This window comes from Oncorhynchus mykiss, chromosome 29 (assembly GCF_057628025.1).
Source record: "Oncorhynchus mykiss isolate SJ-2025 chromosome 29, ASM5762802v1, whole genome shotgun sequence".
Classification (NCBI taxonomy): domain Eukaryota; kingdom Metazoa; phylum Chordata; class Actinopteri; order Salmoniformes; family Salmonidae; genus Oncorhynchus; species Oncorhynchus mykiss.
In genome coordinates this window covers 12206717-12220703 of record NC_143050.1, presented here as the reverse complement: position 1 = coordinate 12220703, position 13987 = coordinate 12206717, and the positions used below count along the sequence as shown (strand labels likewise).

The 13987-nt window shown below is 43.0% G+C and overlaps 1 protein-coding gene across 2 annotated transcripts in view; it reads right to left on the bottom strand.

Annotated features, from left to right (window-relative positions):
• The window catches only part of caln2 (calneuron 2), a 61323-nt gene that overhangs the window by 9362 nt on the left and 37974 nt on the right, over positions 1-13987 (bottom strand). For both annotated transcript variants that reach the window (XM_036968056.2, XM_036968055.2), the window contains exon 4: positions 10124-10236. In XM_036968056.2, coding sequence (XP_036823951.1) covers positions 10124-10236 — 113 coding nt within the window. The remainder of the gene's footprint in view (positions 1-10123; positions 10237-13987) is intronic.

Below are 13987 nucleotides of genomic sequence, written 5' to 3'. Positions count from 1 at the left end.
ACACACACACACACACACACAGCTAGAATAATACAGGAATAGAAACATCCCAAGGAGGGGATAGAATGATTCCACCCCCTCACACCCACAGGGTCGATGAGGACAAGTCATAGTGGTAGGAGATGCTGTATATATTAGAAGACTCTCATAGCCTGCATCTGCATTGCTTTGCTCTGAGGGGTTTTAGGCTGGGTTTCTGTAAAGCACTTTGAGACTGCTGATGTAAAAAGGGCTTTATAAAATACATGTGATTGATTGATAAGACATCCATATTTAGCGGGGGTGAGCGGTTTAAATGAGATATGAAGATAAGGTCAATAATCAGTGAAGATGAAATCAATCATCTCCAATCAATAAGTGATGTCGGGGGTCAAGGGTCATGCAGGGTCAGTCTGAACAAAACACTCAGCATACAGACTCACTCTACACACTCTACACAGTCTATAAGTAACTGTTGAATACAACACAACACTTCATTCCAACTACAATAAAACACAAAGCTTCCTGTAGTAAACAGTCAGACTGCTGTCATCACCACTATAGATGGCAAGCAAATCAAAGAATAATTGGATGTAGCCATCTGTATTGAACAAAAAAATATACATTAATTAGGTGCTAATCTATGGATTTCACATGACTGGGAATACAATATCTGTTGGTCACAGATACCTTTAAAAAAAAAAGTTAGGGGGGTGGATCAGAAAATCAGTCAGTATCTGCTGTGACCACCATTTGCCTCATGTAGCATGACACATCTCCTTCACATAGAGTTGATCAGGCTGTTGATTGTGGCCTGTGGAATGTTGTCCCACTCCTCTTCAATGGCTGTGTGAAGTTATTGGATATGGGTGGGAACTCGAACACACTGTCGTACACGTCAATCCAGAGCATCCCAAACATGCTCAATGGGTGACATGGTGAGTGTGCAGGCCATGGAAGAACTGGGACATTTTCAGCTTCCAGGAATTGTGTACAGATCCTTGCGACATGGGGTTGTGCATTATCATGCTGAAACATGGGCCTCAGGATTTTGACACGGTATCTCTGTGCATTCAAATTGCCATAGATTAAATGCAATTGTGTACTATGTCTGTAGCTTATGCCTGCCCATACCATTACCCCACCACCATCATGGGGTACTCTGTTCACAACGTTGACATCAGCAAACCGCTCACCCACATGACGTCATACACTTGTGAGGCCAGTTGGACATACTGCCCATTTCTCTACAATGATGCTGGAGGAGGCTTATGGTAGAGAAATTAACATTAAATGATCTGGAAACAGCTCCTGTAGACATTCCTGCAGTCAACATGCCAATTGCACGCTACTTCAAAACTTGAGATACCTGTGGCATTTTAGAGTGGCCTTTCATTGTCCTAAGCACAAGGTGCACCTGTGTAAGTATCATGCTGTTTAATCAGCTTCTTGAAATGCCACACCTGTCAGGTGGATGGATTATCTTGGCAAAGGAGAAATGCTCACTAACAGAGAGCATTTCAAACAAATTTGTGCACAAAATTTGGGAGAAATAAGCTGTTTGTGCGTTTGGAACATTTCTGGGATATTTTATTTCAGCTCATGAAACATGGGACCAACCCTTTACATTTTAATGTACAGACAGTGTCAGTCAGTTGAGGGCAGAGAGATGATGGTATTGTCTGTTTTTTCTCTACGTTGTGATGTCTCAACCACACAGTCTTTCTGTCTGTCTGTCAGTCAGTCAGTCAGTCAGTCAGTCAGTCTCATTTCAAAGGCAAGACAAGCCTGTGTTAACACACACACACACACACACAGATTGGAAGAGAGGACGTGCTGAGACCGGTCAGAGCCTGTTGTCTTCAGTCAACCCTGCTGTGTGATGTAGCATATGTGTGTGTGTGTGTGTGCGTGTGTGTGTGTGTGTGTGTGTGTGTGTGTGTGTGTGTGTGTTTGTGTGTGTGTGCGCATGTGTGTTTGTTTGTGTGCGTTTGTGTGTGTGCGCATGTGTGTGTGCTTGTGTGCATGCATTTGTGTGTGTGTACGTGTGTTTGTGTGAGCATGTGTGTGTGTGTGTTAACAGCAATAAGTGACAGACTGAGGGTGTCCAGACACATCCATCACAGCCAGATAGATGTTCGACTCGCTGTCCTTCTCGACTACTTCAACCTCTCACAACTGATAACTCACGGCTGCGTTCAGTGGCCACCAGGCATTCTTTTACCTCTTCCTGATTTCTCCAAGCCGTACATGTTTGTTTCCGGATCGACAAGCCCAGGGCCCATGTTCACATCTTAGAGTAGGAGTGCTGATCTAGGATCAGTTTAGCGTTTTAAATCACAATGAATACGATTCTATAGACAGATTGGACCAACTCTGAGACGATCTGTGAATAAAGGCAACTTATCTGTTGTCTCTGGACATGATTGTTATCAGTCGTCAGATTCTCAGCTTTTTTTGTTATGCAAATATCAACAGTGTTGCTGCTATGGGCAGTGGTCCACACACACACACACACACACACACACACACACACACACACACACACACACACACACACACACACACACACACACACACACACACACACACACACACTGATCCCAGAGCTATTAATTGCGGTGTGGTGGTGTGTTTTGCTGGCGAGGAGGGAGTGCTCCATTTTCCAATCTAATTTGCAGACTCTCAGCAGAAACCTGGCAACCTCACAAGACAGATCTGGCAACTCCAGGCAGGGATTACACAGCAGATATCAGAAGGACTCTGGGGTTCCATTCAGTCTCTCCAGGCAGGGATTACACAGCAGATATCAGAAGGACTCTGGGGTTCCATTCAGTCTCTCCAGACAGGGATTACACAGCAGATATCAGAAGGACTCTGGGGTTCCATTCAGTCTCTCCAGGCAGGGATTACACAGCAGATATCAGAAGGACTCTGGGGTTCCATTCAGTCTCTCCAGGCAGGGATTACACAGCAGATATCAGAAGGACTCTGGGGTTCCATTCAGTCTCTTCAGACAGGGATTACACAGTTGATATCAGAAGGACTCTGGGGTTCCATTCAGTCTCTCCAGACAGGGATTACACAGCAGATATCAGAAGGACTCTGGGGTTCCATTCAGTCTCTTCAGACAGGGATTACACAGTTGATATCAGAAGGACTCTGGGGTTCCATTCAGTCTCCCCAGACAGGGATTACACAGCAGATATCAGGACTCTGGGGTTCCATTCAGTCTCTCCAGACAGGGATTACACAGTTGATATCAGAAGGACTCTGGGGTTCCATTCAGTCTCCCCAGACAGGGATTACACAGCAGATATCAGGACTCTGGGGTTCCATTCAGTCTCCCCAGACAGGGATTACACAGCAGATATCAGGACTCTGGGGTTCCATTCAGTCTCCCCAGACAGGGATTACACAGCAGATATCAGGACTCTGGGGTTCCATTCAGTCTCCCCAGACAGGGATTACACAGCAGATATCAGGACTCTGGGGTTCCATTCAGTCTCCCCAGACAGGGATTACACAGCAGATATCAGGACTCTGGGGTTCCCTTCAGTCTCCCCAGACAGGGATTACACAGCAGATATCAGGACTCTGGGGTTCCCTTCAGTCTCCCCAGACAGGGATTACACAGCAGATATCAGGACTCTGGGGTTCCATTCAGTCTCCCCAGACAGGGATTACACAGCAGATATCAGGACTCTGGGGTTCCCTTCAGTCTCTCCAGGCATTCAAGGAACAAACAACTTCCTGGGAACATTGAGCACTGAGGGAGATGATGCGAGTCCACACGCACACATTTGTCATCTCCATCCAGCTGATATTATCTGAGTTAAACATCCATAATGACTCATTAGATCCCACCAAGGTGTGCTCACTCTCCTCCTTTACGTCTCTCTCTCTCTCTCTCTCTCTCTCTCTCTCTCTCTCTCTCTCTCTCTCTCTCTCTCTCTCTCTCTCTCTCTCTCTCTCTCTCTCTCTCTCTCTCTCTCTCTCTCTCTCTCTCTCTCTCTCTCTCTCTCTCTCTCTCTCTCTCTCTCTCTCTCTCTCTCTCTCTCTCTCTCTCTCTCTCTCTCTCTCTCTCTCTCTCTCTCTCTCTCTCTCTCTCTCGGCATGGGAAACGTGTTAACATTTCCAAAGCAAGTGAGGTAGATATTATACAAAAGTGAAATAAACAATAAAAACAAATTGTAAACATTACACATCAAGAAGTTTCAAAACAATAAAGACATTACAAATGTCATATTACGTATATTTACAGTGTTGTAGCAATGTAGAAATGGTTAAGGGTACACAAGGGAAAATAAATAAGCATACATATGGGTTGTATTTACAATGGTGTTTGTTCTTCACTGGTTGCCCTTTTCTTGTGGCAACAGGTCACAAATCTTGCTGCTGTGATGCAGACTGTGGAATTTCACCCAGTAGATATGGGAGTTTATCAAAATTGGGTTTGTTTTCAAATTCTTTGTGGATCTGTGTAATCTGAGGGAAATATGTCTCTCTAATATGGTCATACATTGGGCAGGAGGTTAGGAAGTGCAGCTCAGTTTCCACCTAATTTTGTGGGCAGTGTGCACATATCCTGTCTTCTCTTGAGAGCCATGTCTGCCTACGGCGGCTTTTCTCAATGGCAAGGCTATGCTCACTGAGTCTGTACATAATCAAAGCTTTCCTTAAGTTTGGGTCAGTCACTGTGGTCAGGTATTCTGCTACTGTGTACTCTCTGTTTAGGGCCAAATAGCATTCTAGTTTGCTCTGTTTTTTGTTGATTCTTTCCAATGTGTCAAGTAATTATCTTTTTGTTTTCTCATGATTTGCTTGGGTCTAATTGTGTTGCTGTCCTGGGGCTCTGTGGGGTGTGTTTGTGAACAGAGTCCCAGTACCAGCTTGCTTAGGGGACTCTTCTCCATGTTCATCTCTCTGTAGGCGATGGCTTTGTTATGGAAGGTTTGGGAATGGCTTCCTTTCAGGTGGATGTAGAATTTAACGGCTCTTTTCTGGATTTTGATAATTAGTGGGTATCGGCCTAATTCTGCTCTGCATGCATTATTTGATGTTCTACGTTGTACACGGAGGATATGTTTGCAGAATTCTGCATGCAGAGTCTCAATTTGGTGTTTGTCCCATTTTGTGAAATCTTGGTTGGTGAGCAGACCCCAGACCTCACAACCATAAAGGGCAATGGGCTCTATGACTGATTCAAGTATTTTTAGCCATATCCTAATTGGTATGTTGAATTTTATGTTCCTTTTGATGACATAGAATGCCCTTCTTGCCTGGTCTCTAAAATCGTTCACAGCTTTGTGGAAGTTACCTGTGGCGCTGATGTTTAGGCCAAGGTATGTATAGTTTTTTGTGTGCTCTAGGGCAATGTTGTCTAGATGGAATTTGTATTTGTGGTCCTGGCGACTGGACCTTTTTTGGAACACCATTATTTTGGTCTTACTGAGATTTACTGTCAGGGCCGAGGTCTGGCAGAATCTGTGCAGAATATCTAGGTGCTGCTGTAGGCCCTCCTTGGTTGGTGACAGAAGCACCAGATCATCAGCAAACAGTAGACATTTGACTTCAGATTCTAGTAGGGTGAGGCCGGGTGCTGCAGACTTTTCTTGTGCCCGCGCCAATTCGTTGATATACAGTGCCTTGCAAAAGTATTCAGCCCCCTTGAACTTTGTGACCTTTTGCCACATTTCAGGCTTCAAACATAAAGATATGTAACTGTATTTTTTTGTGAAGAATCAACAACAAGTGGGACACAATCATGAAGTGGAACGACATTTATTGGATATTTCAAACTTTTTTAACAAATCAAAGACTGAAAAATTGGGCGTGCAAAATTATTCAGCACCTTTACTTTCAGTGCAGCAAACTCTCTCCAGAAGTTCAGTGAGGATCTCTGAATGATCCAATGTTGACCTAAATGACTAATGATGATAAATACAATCCACCTGTGTGTAATCAAGTCTCCGTATAAATGCACCTGCACTGTGATTGTCTCAGAGGTCCGTTAAAAGCGCAGAGAGCATAGTGAAGAACAAGGAACACACCAGGCAGGTCCGAGATACTTTTGTGAAGAAGTTTAAAGCCGGATTTGGATACAAAAAGATTTCCCAAGCTTTAAACATCCCAAGGAGCACTGTGCAAGTGATATTGATATTGGAAGGAGGAATGGAAGGAGTATCAGACCACTGCAAATCTACCAAGACCTGGCCGTCCCTCTAAACTTTCAGCTCATACAAGGAGAAGACTGATCAGAGATGCAGCCAAGAGGCCCATGATCAATCTGGATGAACTGCAGAGATCTACAGCTGAGGTGGGAGACTCTGTCCACAGGACAACAATCAGTCGTATATTGCACAAATCTGGCCTTTATGGAAGAGTGGCAAGAAGAAAGCCATTTCTTAAAGATATCCATAAAAAGTGTAGTTTAAAGTTTGCCACAAGCCACCTGGGAGACACACCAAACATGTGGAAGAAGATGCTCTGGTCAGATGAAACCAAAATTGAACTTTTTGGCAACAATGCAAAACGTTATGTTTGGCGTAAAAGCAACACAGCTGAACACACCATCCCCACTGTCAAACATGGTGGTGGCAGCATCATGGTTTGGGCCTGCTTTTCTTCAGCAGGGACAGGGAAGATGGTTAAAATTGATGGGAAGATGGATGGAGCCAAATACAGGACCATTCTGGAAGAAAACCTGATGGAGTCTGCAAAAGACCTGCGACTGGGACGGAGATTTGTCTTCCAACAAGACAATGATCCAAAACATAAAGCAAAATCTACAATGGAATGGTTCAAAAATAAACATATCCAGGTGTTAGAATGGCCAAGTCAAAGTCCAGACCTGAATCCAATCGAGAATCTGTGGAAAGAACTGAAAACTGCTGTTCACAAATGCTCTCCATCCAACCTCACTGAGCTCGAGCTGTTTTGCAAGGAGGAATGGGAAAAAATGTCAGTCTCTCGATGTGCAAAACTGATAGAGACATACCCCAAGCGACTTACAGCTGTAATCGCAGCAAAAGGTGGCGCTACAAAGTATTAACTTAAGGGGGCTGAATAATTTTGCACGCCCAATTTTTCAGTCTTTGATTTGTTAAAAAAGTTTGAAATATCCAATAAATGTCGTTACACTTCATGATTGTGTCCCACTTGTTGTTGATTCTTCACAAAAAAATACAGTTTTATATCTTTATGTTTGAAGCCTGAAATGTGGCAAAAGGTCGCAAAGTTCAAGGGGGCCGAATACTTTCGCAAGGCACTGTATATGTTGAAGAGGTTGGGGCTTAAGCTGCATCCCTGTCTCACCCCATGGCCCTGTGGGAATACATTTGTGTGTTTTTTTGCCTATTTTAACCGCACACTTGTTGTTTGTGTACATGGATTTTATAATGTCGTCTGTTTTACGCCCAACACCACTTTCCATCAATTTGTATGGCAGACCCTCATGCCAAATTGAGTCAAAGGCTTTTTTGAAATCAACAAAGCATGAGAAGACTTTGCCTTTGTTTTGGTTTGTGTGGTTGTAAATTAGGGTGTGCAGGGTGAATACATGGTCTGTGGTACGGTAATTTGGTAAAAAGCCAATTTAACATTTGCTCAGTACATTGTTTTCATTGAGGAAATGTACGAGTCTGCTGTTAATGATAATGCAGAGGATTTTCCCAAGGTTGTTGTTGACGCATATCCCACGGTAGTTATTGGGGTCAAATTTGTCTCCACTTTTGTGGATTGGGGTGATCAGTCCTTGGTTCTACATATTGGGGAAGATGCCAGAGCTAAGGATGATGTTAAAGAGTTTTAGTATAGCCAATTGGAATTTGTTGTCTGTATATTTGATCATTTCATTGAGGATACCATCAACACCATATGCCTTTTTGGGTTGGAGGGTTTTTATTTTGTCCTGTAGCTCATTCAATGTAATTGGAGAATCCAGTGGGTTCTGATAGTCTTTAATAGTTGATTCTAAGATTTCTATTTGATCCTGTATATGTTTTTGCTCTTTGTTCTTTGTTATAGAGCCAAAAAGATTGGAGAAGTGGTTTAACCATACATCTCCATTTTGGATAGATAATTCTTCGTGTTGTTGTTTGTTTCGTGTTTTCCACTTTTCCCAGAAGTGGTTAGAGTCTATGGATTCTTCATTTACGTTGAGCTGATTTCTGACGTGCTGTTCCTTCTTTTTCCGTAGTGTATTTCTGTATTGTTTTAGTGATTCACCATAGTGAAGGCGTAGACTCAGGTTTTCCGGGTCTCTATGTTTTTGGTTGGACAGGTTTCTCAATTTCTTTCTCAGATTTTTGCATTCTTCATCAAACCATTTGTCATTGTTGTTCATTTTCTTCGGTTTTCTATTTGAGGTTTTTAGATTTGATAGGGAAATTGAGAGGTCAAATATACTGTTAAGATTTTCTACTCTCTGTCTCTCTCTCTCTCTCTCTCTCTCTCGCTTACTCTCTCGCTCTCTCTGCCTCTCTCTCTCTCTAAAACTCATTGTATCCTGTTGAGGTGAGTTTTTAAACCCCCCCCCCCCCCCCCCCCAGAGACACAGACTGTCTGCCACCACCATGAATCACTTATGGGAATCTGTTATTCCCTTTCTCTATTTTACTCTCTTTCTCTTCTATATTACCATTCTCTCTCTATGCCCCCTTTTCTATGTGTGTCTGGGTTTTTTCTCTGCCTGTCAATCAGTTCTTTGTTTTGTCTTCCCCTCTCTGCATCTCTACCTATTATATCCTAAGATAATGGATTGAGAAGAGCCCCTAGGGAGTCTTTGCAGCAAAAACCACTGAGCTATAATTACTTGAGTTGAACTTTGCTTGAGTTCCCCCAAAACACATTTTTTTTTTTCTGATCGGGAGAACATCAAAAATGCATCAGGTCTCCACTCCAAACAGAACCCTCTCCTAAAAGCCTGTCTTTCCTCTGAAGTAGAGACCGTTCTAGTCTTTTTACTTTGAAGCCTGTACATACCCTCCCAGGAACACACACATACCGGCATGTCTCTTTTCTTTGAAGTACAAAAATCCTTTACTCCATCACCATGGGACGAGAGGAAAAGGTAGGGGGTCTGTATCTTTGTGTGTGTGTTTGCTTGTGTGTGTCTGTAAGCCAATATCTAGCATGTGTCCTGACTGCAGAATAACCTCACAGAGGGAGGGAGAAGAGGAAAGCAAGAAGAAGGAGGGGAGAAGAGAGGAGAGGAGAAGAGAGGAGGGGAGAAGAGAGGAGAAGAGAGGAGAGGAGAAGAGAGGACAGGAGAAGAGAGGAGAAGAGAGGACAGGAGAAGAGAGGAGAGGAGAAGCGAAGAGAGGAGAAGAGAGGATAAGGGAAGAGAGGAGAGGAGAAGAGAGGATAAGAAAGGAAAGGAGAGAGGAAGAGAGGAAAGGAGAGAGGAAGAGAGGAGAGAGGCAGCGGGGAGAGGAGAGAGACAGAGAGGAGAGGGGAAGAGAGGAGAAGAGAGGAGAGATGAGAAAGGAAGAGAGTAAAGGTGAAGAGAGGAAAGGGGAGAGAGGAGAGGAGCAGATGGAGAGGGGAAGAGAGGTGAGGAGAGAGGAAGAGAGAAGAGGAGAGAGGAAGAGATGACGAGAGGAGAGAGGAAGAGAGGAGAAGAGAGGAGAGGAGCAGAGAGGGGAAGAGAGGTGAGGAGAGAGGAAGAGAGAAGAGGAGAGAGGAAGAGATGACGAGAGGAGAGAGGAAGAGAGGAGAAGAGAGGAGAGGGCCAGAGAGGGGAAGAGAGAGAGGAGAGGGGAAGAGAGGAGAGGAGAGAGGAAGAGATGATGAGAGGAGAGGGGAAGAGAGGTGAGGAGAGAGGAAGAGAAGAGGAGAGAGGAAGAGATGACGAGAGGAGAGAGGAAGAAAGGAGAAGAGAGGAGAGGAGCAGAGAGGGGAAGAGAGAGAGGAGAGGGGAAGAGAGGAGAGGGGAACAGAGGAGAGAGGAAGAGAAGAGAGGAGAGGGGAAGAAGACAGGAGAGGAGAGAAGAGGGGATAAGAGGAGAGGGGAGTGGAAAAGAGGAGTGGGGAAGAGAGGGGAAGAGAGGAGAGGGGAAGAGAGGAGAGGGGGAGAGAGGAGAGAGGAAGGGAGAAGAAAAGAGAGGAGAGGGGAAGAGAGGAGAGGAGAGTGTGTTCCTACCTGCCAGAAGATGTTATCGATGGTGCTTCCAAGGAAACCTTCTCTGGTCTCAGACGACAGCAGTTTGGGTCCCAATATCGTCACAAACTCCTCAAAGTCAACCTGACCATCACCTAGACACACACACACACACACACACACACACACACACACACACACACACACATTAGTGTGCTTGTCCCACATGAACACTTGACCATATGGCCACATGACAAAGTGTTGAAAATTGAAGTGACATCTACTTTTTATCTTTTGTACTGAAGCTTTTCTCATGATCTGGTTGAGGATTAAGAGTTTATAGTTGTGTTGTTTGGGTTTGTGTGCTAAACAGAATAGTCTGGATTGATCCTCAGGCTGAGACGCCAAAATCAATGGCATTTCCCACACACAATGTCATTGATTCACCTTTCAGAGAGCAACCCTTGTGTGTGTTCGTGTGTGAGTGTGTGCGCGGGCACCCTCAAAGCCATACCTTAAGCTTTGAGTCAAAGCTATCAAGGAGAGCACCTTGTATGGTGCTGATTGGTTTACACAGAGAATCTGGTAATACTGGTGAATACAAACACAGACACAGTGGACATACACTATGAACCCCCCCTCCCACACCGCTGAGACCAGGAGGTGGAACTGACTCATTAACCTTGGAAAAAAATATATTTAGGAAATCAGATAATAAGTCTCAGTGTGAGACCTACTCGAGCAACACTGCCCCTTTAAGATTCTGGGCCTGTCTGGCAGGGTTGGTTCTACAAAGCCAGAGCCCCCTGATGGGAGAGCATAATATACAAGGAAATTCTCAAAGCTGCTAATGAGAACCTTGATGACCTTATACCTAGCCAGTGGGAGTCCCAGTGGGGTGCCCCCCCATCCAGGCACTGGCAGTGCAGGCAACACTAGCTGCAGTAACCCATGGGGATGGGGCCACACTCGGACAATCAGAGACGGGGCATATTATTTTGGCCCTGGTGGCACAAAATCATTAAAGGTCTGACTGCACAGAGATGTTGGAGAAAATGGTCACAACGGGGCAATTGCGTGTGTGTGTTTCAGGGGAAGGGGGGTGGATCTAATCTCCATCACCTAGGACTTGACTTTGTTTAATTAAATCTCACATTTTTGATTATTTCTGCTCAATCTTGAATGCTTTCTCAAACAGCTGTAACTGTATATGCATTCATAAATCAGGTCATTTCTTGAGTTGGGCTCTGGGATGTAACAACCGTTGAGCATCGGACTTTATGGTTGATTGTGGGGGAAAGGTGTTGAGTGTGTGTGTGTGTGTGTGTGTGTGTGTGTGTGTGTGTGTGTGTGTGTGTGTGTGTGTGTGTGTGTGTGTGTGTGTGTGTGTGTGTGTGTGTGTGTGTGTGTGTGTGTGTGTGTGTGCGTGTGTGCGTGCGTGCGTGCGTGCGTGCGTGTGTATCCCACATCTGTTGCTGTTAGGGACAATATAGGATTAATCACAATAATTGCTTGACAAAAATGTAATGTAATGGCAATCCTGGTTAGAGGTAACAATCCTGGTTATTGGTAACAATTCTAGTTAGAGGTAACAATCCTGGTTATAGGTAACAATTCTGGTTACAGGTAGCAATCCTGGTTATAGGTAACAATCCTGGTTATAGGTAACAATCCTGGTAACAGGTAACAATCCTGGTTAGAGGTAACAATTCTGGTTACAGGTAGCAATCCTGGTTATAGGTAACAATCCTGGTTATTGGTAACAATTCTAGTTAGAGGTAACAATCCTGGTTATAGGTAACAATTCTGGTTACAGGTAGCAATCCTGGTTATAGGTAACAATCCTGGTTATAGGTAACAATCCTGGTAACAGGTAACAATCCTGGTTATAGGTAACAATTCTGGTTACAGGTAGCAATCCTGGTTATAGGTAACAATCCTGGTTATAGGTAACAATCCTGATTACAGGTAGCAATCCTGGTTAGAGGTAACAATCCTGGTTATTGGTAACAACTCTGGTTAGAGGTAACAATCCTGGTTATAGGTAACAATTCTGGTTACAGGTAACAATCCTGGTAACAGGTAACAATCCTGGTTACAGGTAACAATCCTGGTAACAGGTAACAATCCTGGTTATAGGTAACAATTCTGGTTACAGGTAGCAAACCTGGTTATAGGTAACAATCCTGGTTATAGGTAACAATCCTGGTTACAGGTAACAATCTTGGTTATGTGTAACAATCCTTTTCATGAACTGTCAACATTATTACGCATTTTAATTGTTAATGATGGAGATTAAGATACGTGAGATTTTTGGTATATATATAAAGCAAATTGAGGTGAGAGTATTGGAGATGTTTTTGGCGGTTGATCTGCTTCTGTTCAGTGGGTGTGCTCTTTTCGAAGGATGGGTCCCGGTCTTTCTCCCGGGGGCCTAGGGATCCTGGGGGACGGGGGTGGTCTGCCGGTTGTCGATGACAACCCAACTAGGAATGGGGGAGGGGCTTTAGCAGGTGGAATAGTGGGAACCAATTGGAGGGTTACTTAGTAGCAATGCAAATATCATGGTAGAGTTACATGGACACTAAATCACTACGGTACATTTTTAATGGAACATTTACAAACATATATTATGATAAATAGATTTCAAACCTGTATCTCATTATGGTAAATGGTGAAATAAGTATAGCCAGTTATAATTTTTATAATTATCTCTAAAACAAAAGCAATTTAGGTCAAAAGAGTCCATATTAACAAAGGAAATTGAATGACTAACAGTACAGTTAGATAGCTATAAAAACTGTACCATAGAGACACAGAATAAGTTAGAGGAAAAACAAAAAGAAATGGAGGAACTTATTCAAGAAAGATCCAGTGTAATATATTATAAAAAATAAAGCGAACTGGATGGAATATGGGGAAAAATGCACCAAATTATTTTTTAATCCTCAACGTTGAAATGCTACCAAAAATAATTTACGGAAACTTGTTACAAATGATGGAGTCATCTGTGATTCACCAAATTATATTTTAAAATAGAAAGCAAAGTACTTGAAGCATATGTTTTCATTTCAGTCTCCATCTTCACTAACCGAAGCTAATTGTATGGATTTTATTCTATTAATATAAAATTAACATCTGTACAGAAAGACTCATGTGAAGCCAAATTACAGAGGATGAACTTTTTGATGCAATTAAAGCCTTTAAGTCCGTGAAAACTCCAGGGTTGGATGGCATACCAGTTAAGGTATACCAAACTGTTTTTTATATACTCAGAGGACTGTTATTAGCATGTTTTAAACACTCCTATGTAAATGGTAGATTATCAGACACTCAACAAGAAGGTCTGAATTCATTATTACTGAAACAGGATACAAGTGGGAAATATAAAGATCCAGTCCGTTTAAAAAGTTGGAGGCCCCTTACACTTCAGTGTTGTGATGCAAAAATTCTAGCAAAATGTATAGCGCGTAGAATTAAAAAGCTATTGTCGGACATTATTCATTCTAATCAGACAGGTTTTTTACATGGACGATACATTGGAGATAATATAAGGCAAGTACAGGAAACAATAGAACACTATGAAAAATCTGGGAAACCAGGCCTGCTATTCATAGCTGACATTGAAAAGGCTTTTGATAAATTACGACTGGAGTTAATATATAAATACCTGGAACATTTCAATTTTGGAGAATCTCTTATGAAATGGGTTAAAATCATGTATAGTATCCCTAGGTGTACAGTAGTAAATAATGGCTACTTCTCAGAAAGTTTTAAACTGTCAAGAGGAGTAAACAAGGTTGTCCACTATCTGCATATATATATTTTTTATGGCCATCGAAATGTTAGCTATTAAAATCATATCCAGCAATAATATCAAGGGAATGGAAATCCAGGGCTTAAAAA